This window comes from Lipotes vexillifer, unplaced genomic scaffold, assembly GCF_000442215.2.
Source record: "Lipotes vexillifer unplaced genomic scaffold, Lipotes_vexillifer_v1.1 scaffold1207, whole genome shotgun sequence".
Classification (NCBI taxonomy): domain Eukaryota; kingdom Metazoa; phylum Chordata; class Mammalia; order Artiodactyla; family Lipotidae; genus Lipotes; species Lipotes vexillifer.
The window spans coordinates 119,848-132,258 of record NW_006772733.1 but is presented as its reverse complement, the minus strand read 5'-3'; the positions used below and the strand labels follow the sequence as shown (position 1 = coordinate 132,258).

Below are 12,411 nucleotides of genomic sequence, written 5' to 3'. Positions count from 1 at the left end.
ACTCAAACCATACCAGTTAAGTTTCCTTCGATATATTTTTTTTCTTTCTTGAATATGATGACTGGAGGTACCCTAGACACTACACCTTCTATAGCAGCCCTGCCCAACAGAACTTTCTGTGATGATAGAAATATTCTGTGCTGTCCTATGTGGTAGCCACTAGCCACATGTGACTATTGATAGTGGTGTGCTGGTAAATGTTTAACAATGGACTCACACATACACACACAAAAGCCAGATTTATATCTAATTTCCATGGTGTGAATACTCTCACCATGGCCAATTCCAAGCTATGAAGGTGATATCACTGTTCGTTAAGCTGGGAAGAAATGCACATAATAGGCTCTCGCTTGTTAGTATGGGCTCTTGTGCATTTGAAACGTGGGCGAACATGAGTGAGGAACTCAATTTTCAATTTTATTTAATTTTAATTAATTGAAACTTAAGTAGACACATAAGTTACCACATTAGACAGTGCAGTTCTAGACGATACCAGAATACTTAGAAAATATACTGCTTCTGAAGGTGGTACCTCTAGACAAAGAGAGGAAAGAATAACTTGAAAAACTTCTCCTCAAAGTCATGAAATTCTTTAGAAGGGAAAAGATTACTTACTTTTTTCTCCTTAAAAAGCAAAACAAATAACAGAAAACAGACCAGGAAGAGCAAAACCCCTTTTGATGAAACATATCCTTATTATTTATGCTATGGATATTGTCACATAAATATTAGTACAAGAAATCAGCCCATGAAGAATCTGGAAAACATTCATAGACCAAAGTTCCAAGGATTTTGTGAACGATTACTTAAGTTATGTATCCAAAATTTGTTTCAAATGTTAAATTCACATTAAGAATAAATTTTACAAGAAATCTATTTACCACACTTAGTAATTTTATAAATTAAAGTAATATTCCATTTTCTTCAATTAATCCAGGAAGGAAGAGGGCCACTGCTAGGTCTGAACAGTAGTTTCCTTCATCCAGAGGAGAGCTGACACTGAAACAGAGCAGGTTATCCTGGGGAGAGGAGGCTCACATAGCCACAAACATGTTTTGATTTTTTAAAAAGGGAGTCAACATTTTAAAAATCAAGGGACCTCCCTGGTGGCACAGTGGTGAATCCACCTAAATGTTAAATTCACATTAAGAATAAATTTTACAAGAAATCTATTTACCACACTTAGTAATTTTATAAATTAAAGTAATATTCCATTTTCTTCAATTAATCCAGGAAGGAAGAGGGCCACTGCTAGGTCTGAACAGTAGTTTCCTTCATCCAGAGGAGAGCTGACACTGAAACAGAGCAGGTTATCCTGGGGAGAGGAGGCTCACATAGCCACAAACATGTTTTGATTTTTTAAAAAGGGAGTCAACATTTTAAAAATCAAGGGACCTCCCTGGTGGCACAGTGGTCAAGAATCCACCTGCCAATGCAGGGGACACGGGTTCGAGCCCTGGTCCAGGAAGATCCCACATGCTGCGGAGCAACTAAGCTCATGCGCTGCAACTACTGAGCCTGTGCTGTAGAGCCCATAAGCCACAGCTACTGAGCCTGTGTGCCACAACTACTGAAACCTGCGCACCTAGCGCCTGTGCTCTGCAACAAGAGAAGCCACTGCAATAAGAAGCCTGCACACCGCAACGAAAAATGGCCCCGGCTCACCACAACTAGAGAAAGCCCACACACGGCAATGGAGACCCAGTGAAGCCAAAAATAAATAAGTAAATAAAGCTGAATAATATTCCTTTAAAAAAATAAAAAATCAAGAGAATTCACTCACAAAATCTGGACTTATGATTTCTCTTGAAAGACTGTAGCCCTGGTAAGTTGGGGCCTGCCTTTCAGCATTCCCCTGCTGCTGGTCCTGAGCCACCTGGGGACTGCAACAGCAGTCACATGGTTAGGGGAAAAGGGGGGTGGGGGGCAGGAGCCAGGAAGCAAGAGGCCTGTCTAGGATAGAATCTGTCCAGAAGAGGAGGGGCCTAAGGTGAGCCAGGTTACAAGTTCCCAGCGCATACTCCATTGTCCCAATATGACTTCACTTAACAAAACACAAATTAAGAGATAAAATTACTTTTTAAAAATTTTTTTAAGAATTTATTTTTTGATGTGGACCATTTTTAAAGTTTTTATTGAATTTGTTACAATATTGCTTCTGTTTTATGTTTTGACTTTTTGGCCCCAAGGCATGTGGGATCTTAGCTCCCTGACCAATGATCCAACTCACATTGGAAGTTAAACCCCCTGCATTGGAAGGGGGAGTCTTAACCACTAGACCACAAGGGAAGTCCCCCCAGAGGTAAAATTATTAAGAATTTCAAGACAGCATTTACAGAATGTTAAACCTGAAAGGCCTTTTTGAGTGTGGGGACCTACGGTTCTACACTCACATGGCTGGCCCTGCGTATCGTTCCCAGTGAGCTACTGAAAAGGCTGTACCATACTCTCTATACACCAAAGTAGAGGCCAGTAAGTCTCATTTAAGGCTAATTTACATAGACTCTTAATGAGTTTATTCAAAAATATGACTTCACCACTGGGTGTTGGTTAATACACACACACACACACACACACATACATATTCTACTCTCAGGTGTTACGAAAACAAGGGAACCTTAACGAAACCTTGTATTATGTTTAGGATACATTGCTTAAGAAATTATGGGGACTTCCCTGGTGGCGCAGTGGTTAAGAATTCGCCTGCCAATGCAGGGGACACGGGTCCGATTCCTGGTCCGGGAAGATCCCACATGCCACGGAGCAACTAAGCCCGTGCACCACAACTACTAAGCCTGAACTCTAGAGCCCGCAAGCCACAACTACTAGAGCCCGCGTGCCTAGAGCTCGTGCTCTGCAATAAGAAAGGCCACTGCCATGAGAAGCCCGCGCACCACAAAGAAGAGTAGCCCCTGCTCACCGCAACTAGAGAAAGCCTGCGCGCAGCAACAAAGACCCAAAGCAGCCAAAAATAAATAAATAAATAAAGTTAAAATGATACTTTGAAAAAAAGAAATTATGGAGGTGTGATTACATTTAAAAAATATTTCCCTTCATTCAAAAATATTTAGAGTTGAAAATATTTGCCATTAAAGGGGATAGGCTTTAATTGTTGGTAAAATTTTAATTATGTGAAACACCTCATTATCTTTTGTTGGATACTTGAGGTATTGGAACATCTAACCATGCTAATTATTAGTTATATAATTTATGCTGTTTTAAAAATAAGTTTATTTTAGTAGGAAAAAATACCATACATAGCTAGATTGTATGCTTATATAATTTATCTCAGTCATTCATTCTGGAGAATAGCCAAACCATTCTGTCTACCTAAAACTAAGGCACAATGACCATGAGGAAATCTACAGGAGTTATAAATATAGTGGTGTCCTTAGGAGGAAATAACCAACATCTACAGTTTCAAACCCATTAAATAATGATGAACATCATAATGACAGACCTTCATTTGTAGTTCTTCTTGCTCTTTCTTACACTTTTGGATTATTTCTTGGTGTTTTTCCTTTTCAATATCGAGTTCCAGTTTAACTTCTTTAAAGAGAAGAGCTTGCTCCTGAAATTCAACTAAATGTTGGGCCCTTTCCTTGGCAAGTTCAGCTTCAATCTAGAAAATTGCATTTAACACACAAATAGAGCCATTTTATCTTAAGATAAGTAAATTAAGCCTATTTTCAGACTCATATTTTTTCTCCCAGTTTTATTCAGATATAATTGACATACAGTGCTATATAAGTTTAAGGTGTATAGCATAAAGATTTGACTTACATATATCCTGAAGTTATTATCACAATAAGTTTACTGAACATCCATCATCTCATATAGATACAAAATTAAAGAAACAGACTTTTTTTTTCTGGTGATGAGAACTCAGGATCTAATCATTTTAAAAATTCTAATCCTAATATTAATTTTTAAATTCTAATGTTTAAAAAAATCTGACTCAGAACTCGGGCCAGAAAAGTTGACCTTAGGTCAAATAGTGTTACATCTTCTAAGACCATCAAAACCTGTAAAATGAGTAGAGAAGTTAGTACAATATATTATAACAGTTTTCAGAAATACTAAAAGCTTAATCTTCTGTACATTTATGGTGTAAACTCAGTCCTTGCCAGCGACCCTATAAGGAAAAAAAAGATTTTGAGGCTCTTACACTAAGTTCTGCTGAAAACTAAGAGTGGATACAAGGCATAAATGTCGATTTTTAAAAAATGGTCCTTTCTTGATAGAGATCAGACAGTTTTGGGGTCAAAAATTATCATTTTAATGCGACTGAGGCCAGAAGGCTGATTGAAGGAAAACATAGTGATGCCCGTATCCAGATTTTGACTCACATAAAATCACGGTGCTGGGAGGGACCTTAGAAATCCCCTAGTTCATTTTCTCAAGCTTCCATGAATTGTGGAAGAATAAACAAAGGTTTTGGATTGAGTTTAAATCCTGGCTCTAAATCCTGGCTCTGCCATTCTAGTTGTGTGATCTTAAATTGTGACTGTAACCTCTCCTGATGTGGTTATAACTAATTCCCTTGGGGGTCGTTATGAGGATTATAAATGAGATGAAACACCTGTGTAAAGCTCTTGCACAAGCAGGGATTCAATAGTCAGTGGAGATTATTTCTACACCCTGACTTCAGTCTCTACCATGGAATTTGCACCAAATTATTGTCTGCTCTGTGCCTCAACACCACCAGAAACGATAATTCACTTCTTCCCTAGCAGGCGTTTCCATTGTCAGACAGCGCTCAGCATTAGGAAGTTTTTCCTTTAGTTGAGCCAACATCTCTCCCCTCATGGCTTTTAACCATTGGTTTTGGCTCTATCTACTGGAGCGAGAGAACAAATCAATGAGTCCTGGACTAACTTAGCCCTGGAAAACTATATAGTGGAGTAGAGAAGGGATCCCAGTGACAGGCTGGCTCGAGATTTACATTGTGCCATGATTATAAATTCTAAGAGGGAGTAAATGCCAGATAACTTGGGAGAAAAACCGTCAAACATGACTTACTGTGACTGTGATTCTCAGGCCACTAAGAGGAGAAGGAGAGAAGTCAACCTGAATTTCTCAAGGGGATACTGAAACTAGGGTACCAGGAAACAGAAAGTTTGCTAAGAAAGTTTTCAGGAAACCATTTAAATTACATAAAATCCACATAGAAGACTAGTCCCAGTGTGGGGTCTGTGGGATTTATTGCACTGGGTATAGGACTGATCATTTGCATCAAGGCAAAACAGTTATGTTTATACTCAATGCAAGGAGTTATTTTGGCTCTCTCAAAATAAATTTCTGGATTGTTTGGGGGAAAGGATACCGATAATCATTTAGGAACATGATAGAACTGTTCAGGTGCGTTGCTAGCAGATTACAAAAGACAAGGAGAGCCTCAGGGCCCTCAGAAAAAAGAGCAGATGTTCTTCTGAATTCCAGGTACTTGCGTTCACTTGCCTCCTGGTAGCCGTTTAGATACATCACAGGTGTCTCAAAAAAACTGTCTGATTAAAGATGATACAAACAGATGGAGAGATATACCATGTTCTTGGATTGGAAGAATCAACATTGTGAAAATGACTCTACTTCCCAAAGCAATCTATAGATTCAATGCAATCCCTATCAAACTACCACTGGCATTTTTCACAGAACTAGAACAAAAAATTTCACAATTTGTATGGAAACACAAAAGACCCCGAATAGCCAAAGCAATCTTGAGAACAAAAAATGGAGCTGGAGGAATCAGGCTGCCTGACTTCAGACTATACTACAAAGCTACAGTAATCAAGACAGTATGGTACTGGCACAAAAACAGAAAGATAGATCAATGGAATAGGATAGAAAGCCCAGAGATAAACCCACGCACATATGGACACCTTATCTTTGATAAAGGTGGCAGGAACGTACAGTGGAGAAAGGACAGCCTCTTCAATAAGTGGTGCTGGGAAAACTGGACAGGTACATGTAAAAGTATGAGATTAGATCACTCCCTAACACCATACACAAAAATAAGCTCAAAATGGATTAAAGACCTAAATGTAAGGCCAGAAACTATCAAACTCTTAGAGGAAAACATAGGCAGAACACTCTATGACATAAATCACAGCAAGATCCTTTTTGACCCACCTCCTAGAGAAATGGAAATAAAAACAAAAATAAACAAATGGGACCTAATGAAACTTCAAAGCTTTTGCACAGCAAAGGAAACCATAAACAAGACCAAAAGACAACCCTCAGAATGGGAGAAAATATTTGCAAATGAAGCAACTGACAAAGGATTAATCTCTAAAATTTACAAGCAGCTCATGCAGCTCAATAACAAAAAAACAAACAACCCAATCCAAAAATGGGCAGAAGACCTAAATAGACATTTCTCCAAAGAAGATATACAGACTGCCAACAAACACATGAAAGAATGCTCAACATCATTAATCATTAGAGAAATGCAAATCAAAACTACAATGAGATATCATCTCACACCAGTCAGAATGGCCATCATCAAAAAATCTAGAAACAATAAATGCTGGAGAGGGTGTGGAGAAAAGGGAACACTCTTGCACTGCTGGTGGGAATGTGAATTGGTTCAGCCACTATGGAGAACAGTATGGAGGTTCCTTAAAAAACTACAAATAGAACTACCATATGACCCAGCAATCCCACTACTAGGTATATACCCTGAGGAAACCAGAATTCAGAAAGAGTCATGTACCAAAATGTTCATTGCAGCTCTATTTACAATAGCCCGGAGATGGAAACAACCTAAGTGCCCGTCGTCGGATGAATGGATAAAGAAGATGTGGCACATATATACAATGGAATATTACTCAGCCATAAAAAGAAACGAAATTGAGCTATTTGTAATGAGGTGGATAGATCTAGAGTCTGTCATACAGAGTGAAGTAAGTCAGAAAGAGAAGGACAAATACCGTATGCTAACACATATATATGGAATTTAAGAAAAAAAAATGTTATGAAGAACCTAGGGGTAAAACAGGAATAAAGACAGAGACCTACTGGAGAACAGACTTGAGGATATGGGGAGGGGGAAGGGTGAGGTGTGTTAGGGCGAGAGAGAGACATGGACATATATATACTAACAAACGTAAGGTAGATAGCCAGTGGGAAGCAGCCGCATGGCACAGGGAAACCGGCTCGGTTCTTTGTGGCTGTCTGGAGGGGTGGGATAGGGAGGGTGGGAGGGAGGGAGACAAAGAGGGAAGAGATATGGGAACATGTGTATATGTATAACTGATTCACTCTGTTTTAAAGCAGAAGCTAACACACCATTGTGGAGCAATTATACCCCAATAAAGATGTTTAAAAAAAAAACAACCAAAAAACTGTCTGAACCAGAGATCTTGATACAATTCCCTCCCCACCTGTTCCTTCCTCAATGCTCCCTATCTCAGGACACAGTACCGTCACCCATCGAGTTATTCAAGTCAGTAACTGGGGTAATCACCTTTCACACTTCTGTCTCCCTTACCCTCCACACCTAATCCAGCACCAAGTCCTGTTCATTTTGCCTCCAAAAGATGCATCGAATCCATCCATTTCTCTACACCTCTACTTCCACCACCCTCGTTGTGGTCACCACCACCTCCTGAGTGGCCTCCTTACTTCTATTCCTGCCTCTCTCCAACACCTGATACACAGCAGAGTGTTCTTCACAAACTATAAATTGGATTATTTTATTCCTTCTTAGTGGTTTTTCAATGCATTAGTATAAAATCCAAACTTCCATACACGATCTTCTACAGGACCACTATCAGCCCATATGACACCTTTGTGTAAATCAAAAAAGCATGCCTTCCTTAGATGAACACAGCCTTGGGCAGGGCACAAGACTTGGTGAGCAGAGCCCCGGCCGGATTCCAGCTCCCTTCTCTCCCTTGGCCTGTGCTATTAGTCACGATGCAACCTGAACACTATGTATGGCGGCCCTGGACTTCTCCAACCTGACTTTTACTGGCTTTCCCATTTGATTACTGTGCTCCAGCCACACTAGAATAGGTAAGTCAAGAACACATGAAAGGAGGAAATCAAATACAAAACATTCGGAAAACTTTAAGAGTTAATAGCCCACAAGATACCATGACACTATAAAAAAAAAGAGTAAACAAACATTTTTTGAAAAACTCAAGAAAAATTTGTGCCAAGGTACTAAAATATCAAGTGTTCAAAAAAATTTCCTTGTGTGGTTAATTGGTAGATCCAGAGTTATTTTAGGATAAGAAGACATATTTCAAAATATGGATTCAAATTAAGAGAACAAGGATGTACATAAACTATGTGGGACAGGACAAACTAAATTAGATGACAGAAGGACTTGAGAAGAACTGTTAAAAACAGAAATTCTTTAAATTTATTATGGGGAAGAGGCCATTTAGCAAACCAGCAGAGTCCCTTGATGAAGAGGAAACAAAGGAAGAGTTCAGGGAAGGAAAGGGGGTGGCTGACTGGTTGAATGAGAAGAATGTTCTGTTCTACCTGAGTCAGGAAGAAAGGAGATCTTCTTGCCCCTGAACTGTTCCTTGGAATGAACTAGTGTAGGTAAGGGGAAGGGGAAAAAGGAAGGAATAGATGGAGGGTGGGAAAGAAAAACACTGTAGATAAAAAGGAGAAGAGTGATTTACTATTACTGATTTGATTTTTAATTTACACAACCTGAGAAAGAGAAGCAAAGTGATGAGCTTCAGGTGGGATTTCTAAACATTTAAGGAAGCTGCAGTGGGAAGCCAAAAGCCATCTGAATGTGTTGACTCCGTAGCACAGAGAGATGACACTACTGGTTTCTTCATGATCTGAAGAGTCTGAACAAAGTGATGAGCCCAAAAACAATGATTTGCTTAAGCTGGTATATTGTCATTGAAAAGATGAATTCATACCAAATTGTCATGTTTACGTTTTTGACATGTTGATAAGAGCTCTTTGTTTAAAGTATCTTAGATGGCAGGACTTATGTTTATGCAAAATATATGAATTAGGTGATGGTGCATACATATGTTATGAACTGCTTTATACAATAACTAATAGTAATTTTGAAAATCATGAAAAAATTCTAATCTCTAAAAAATAGCATGAATAATATATGAATTCAAGAGTTACACAAAAATCAATTATTGTCTGTGTACACATTCCAGATTTTAGTTCATCCATATCTTCCTCTAGCTCAAACTCTGTCTCCTCCCTGAAGGCCTTCTGATGACTCCAGAGCATTCTGAGTATGTTGTTTTTTAATTCCTTTTGTATTTGTTGTTGAAATGCATAATTAGAGTTTTATAATATTTGTGTCTAATACTAGTGTGCAAAATGCTATCTTTCCACTAATTATTTTCCAAGTGAGATTTTTGTGGTTGATTTTGATATCATTTTCTAACTGTTCGTGGAGCCAAACACCAAATATAATCACTGATTACTTTGATGATCCCTTTAACACCAAGGGAGTTTCTAATGTCAAAGTAGAAATCAGACCAGTTGTTTATATTTGATGTACATATATCATTAAACAAAATATATCTCCTAAAAATAAATTATTATACTATTTTCTAAACATTTAAAAACAAATACTGGTTGAAAACTAATACTTCAGATTATTTCTAAATTAACCACTGAATAAATATATTATAAAAGTAGATGACTATTCAAATACTAGGCTTTGTATTGTAGTAAAAAAATACGAGTGCTAAGGAATCAGACTATGCACTGAAGTCCTGCCAAGAACTGAGTAAACTGAGGGCGGAAGGAGAGAATGTTCACCAAGTAACAAACAGGCTAGGTGGTATGGTACAGGGCTCTTTTCGTCTACTAACTCATTTAATTCTTACAACAACCCTGGAAAACATACAATAATTATTATTCCCACTGTCTACAGTAAGAAATAGTCTCAGAGAAATTAAGTGCCTTCACAAAGATCTTAGAGCTACTATGAGGTGGACAGGGCTGCACACTCAGGTGTCTCTGGTGGACTCCATAGCTCAGCGTGGTGAGTTTTTCCACACAGCTGTATCCCTACACATCTACATGGCATAGTGGTTAAGAGCATGGACTTGGTATTTATTTAGTTTCAAAATATTGGGGGATTTTTTTCCAGATAACTGTTAATGAATTCTAATTTGATTCGATTGTAGTTAGAGAAAATACTGTGTATGACTTGAATCCTTTTAAACTTATTGAGACATATTTACTCCCAGTATATGATCTACTTTAATAAATGTCCCATGTGCAATTGAGAAGAATGTGTATTCTGCTGTTAAATGGAGAATTCTATACATATCAATTTGGTCATATTTGGTAATAGTGTTTACTGTATCTCTTCAAAATAAATTATTATACTATTTTCCATAGTTTATATCCTTAATGAGTTTTCTGGATATTTTTCTATCAATTATTGAGAGAGGGTTATTGACATCTTTGACTCTAATTATAGATTTGTCTATTTCTCCTTGCAGTTCTATCATTTTTTGTTTAATTTTTAAGTTCTGTTACTAGGTGAAAAACCATTTAGGATTACTATGTCTTCTTGGTGACCCAATCTCTTTATCATTATGAAATGACCTTCTTTATCTTTGGTAATATTCTAAATATTCTGATTTCTTTCCCTGAAATCTATTTTGACTGTAATGTAGCTACTTTAGCTTCTTTTGATTTGTTCTAGCATATCTTTTTTCCATCCATTACTTTTAGCCTATTTTAAAAAATATTTCTTTATATAAAAGTACATTTCTTATAGGCAACATATAGTAGAGTCTCGCACTTTCATCCAACATGACAATCTCTGTCTTTTAATGGGGGTATTTAGACTAGGGCTTGGCAAACCATGGTCCACAGACTAAATTCAGCCATGCCCATTTATTTGTATATCATCTATGGCTGCTTTTAAGCTACAATGGTGGAGTGGAGTGGTTGCAACAGAGGCTGTATGTTCCACAAACCAAAAATATTTTATTTACTAACTGGACCTTTATAGAAAAAGTTTGCTGACCCTGGTTTAGACCATTTATATTTCATTTGATTATTGATATGATTAGCTTTAAATCTATCTTGCTATGTATTTTCTATATGGCCCATCTCATTTTTCCCCCTCTTTTTGTCTTCTTTTGGATTATTTTTTAAATTCAATTTTATCTCCTTTGCTGGTTTATTAGCTGTAACTCTTTGTTTTTCTATTTTTGTGGTTGGTTTAGAGTTTATAGAATATGTTTTTAACTTATTGCAATCTATCTTCTTGTGATATATCACTTCATATATTGTATAAGAATCTAAATATTCTCACCACCACTACGAAAACAACAAAGGTAATTATGTGAAGTGAAGGATATGTTAACTAACCCTATTGTAGTAAGTATTTTGCAACATATATATGTGTGTGTGTCAGATCATCATGTTGTCCATACTAAACTTACAGTGTCACATGTCAATTATACCTCTATAAGGCTGGAGGAAAAAGGGGGCTGTGATGGTTGGTTGATGGATAAAACTAAAATGAAAGGACACCTTCTTCCTTTCCTTAGATCTCCTGCCATTGTTCCATACTCACCAACCCCAACCAAAAGTCAGAGGGTCCAGGAACTATTACTTTCATCCATTCAATTCAGGCTTTGGGGATAGAAAGCAGGGTTTCAAGGGTGTAGAGTGGCCAGAGTGGGGCAAATGAAAGGAATCTGGCTCAACCCATGAGGCAGATGGAGAAATTCTCAGAGAAGGGTAATCTGCCAGGAAGGTACCCCCAGAAGGGTCCACTGTATTTCCCAGCTCATTGTCAGTTTGCCAACCCATTGCCCTATCTCTTGGCCCATCTTTCAACTGAAAACTTCAGGGGATATTTGTTATTTTCTTTTCTTTTTTCTTTTAGGGATTCATTCTTCCCCTATTGTCAGTCAATATGGTTGAGTGGGAATCTGTCCTGCAAGGGTGAGCATGTGACCCAGGTCCGAATGAATCAACATGCCCAGTCTTGCCAGCTGTGGTGATTGGTTCAAGACTAAGCACGTGATTCAGTTAGAATCTGACAGCTACAGTGAGTTTTTTGCTAAGAATGCAGAAAAGAGACAGGAGGAGCTACTGTTCCCTTTTTGCCATCAGGAAGGACAACTCTGAATCTGAAAATGAAACCAATCTGGCAGAAAACCAGCTTGACAGCCCTGAATCCATCTGTGCCTGAAGGTAGCCCACCACTGAACTTTGCAGTTACAAGAGCCAATAAATTATATTTTCACTTAAAAGAAGAAAAAAAGAATTTCACAATAGTATACTTCCATCTTTCCCTTCCCAGCTATTGTGATATTGTTGTCATATATTTAGCTTCTACATGTTATAAATCTCATATTAGATTATTAATATTTTAATTTAAATAGTCCATTATAATTTAAAGAAATTTAAATGATAAAAATATCATATTTATCCACA

The 12,411-nt window shown here is 37.7% G+C and overlaps 1 protein-coding gene across 1 annotated transcript in view; it reads right to left on the bottom strand.

Annotated features, from left to right (window-relative positions):
• LEKR1 (leucine, glutamate and lysine rich 1) overlaps nt 1-12,411 on the bottom strand; it is a gene marked incomplete at its 5' end in the record, with an annotated part of 146,742 nt that overhangs the window by 16,883 nt on the left and 117,448 nt on the right. The window contains one exon of the mRNA XM_007447836.1: nt 3,461-3,622. Within this exon, the coding sequence (XP_007447898.1) occupies nt 3,461-3,622 (162 nt within the window). The remainder of the gene's footprint in view (nt 1-3,460; nt 3,623-12,411) is intronic.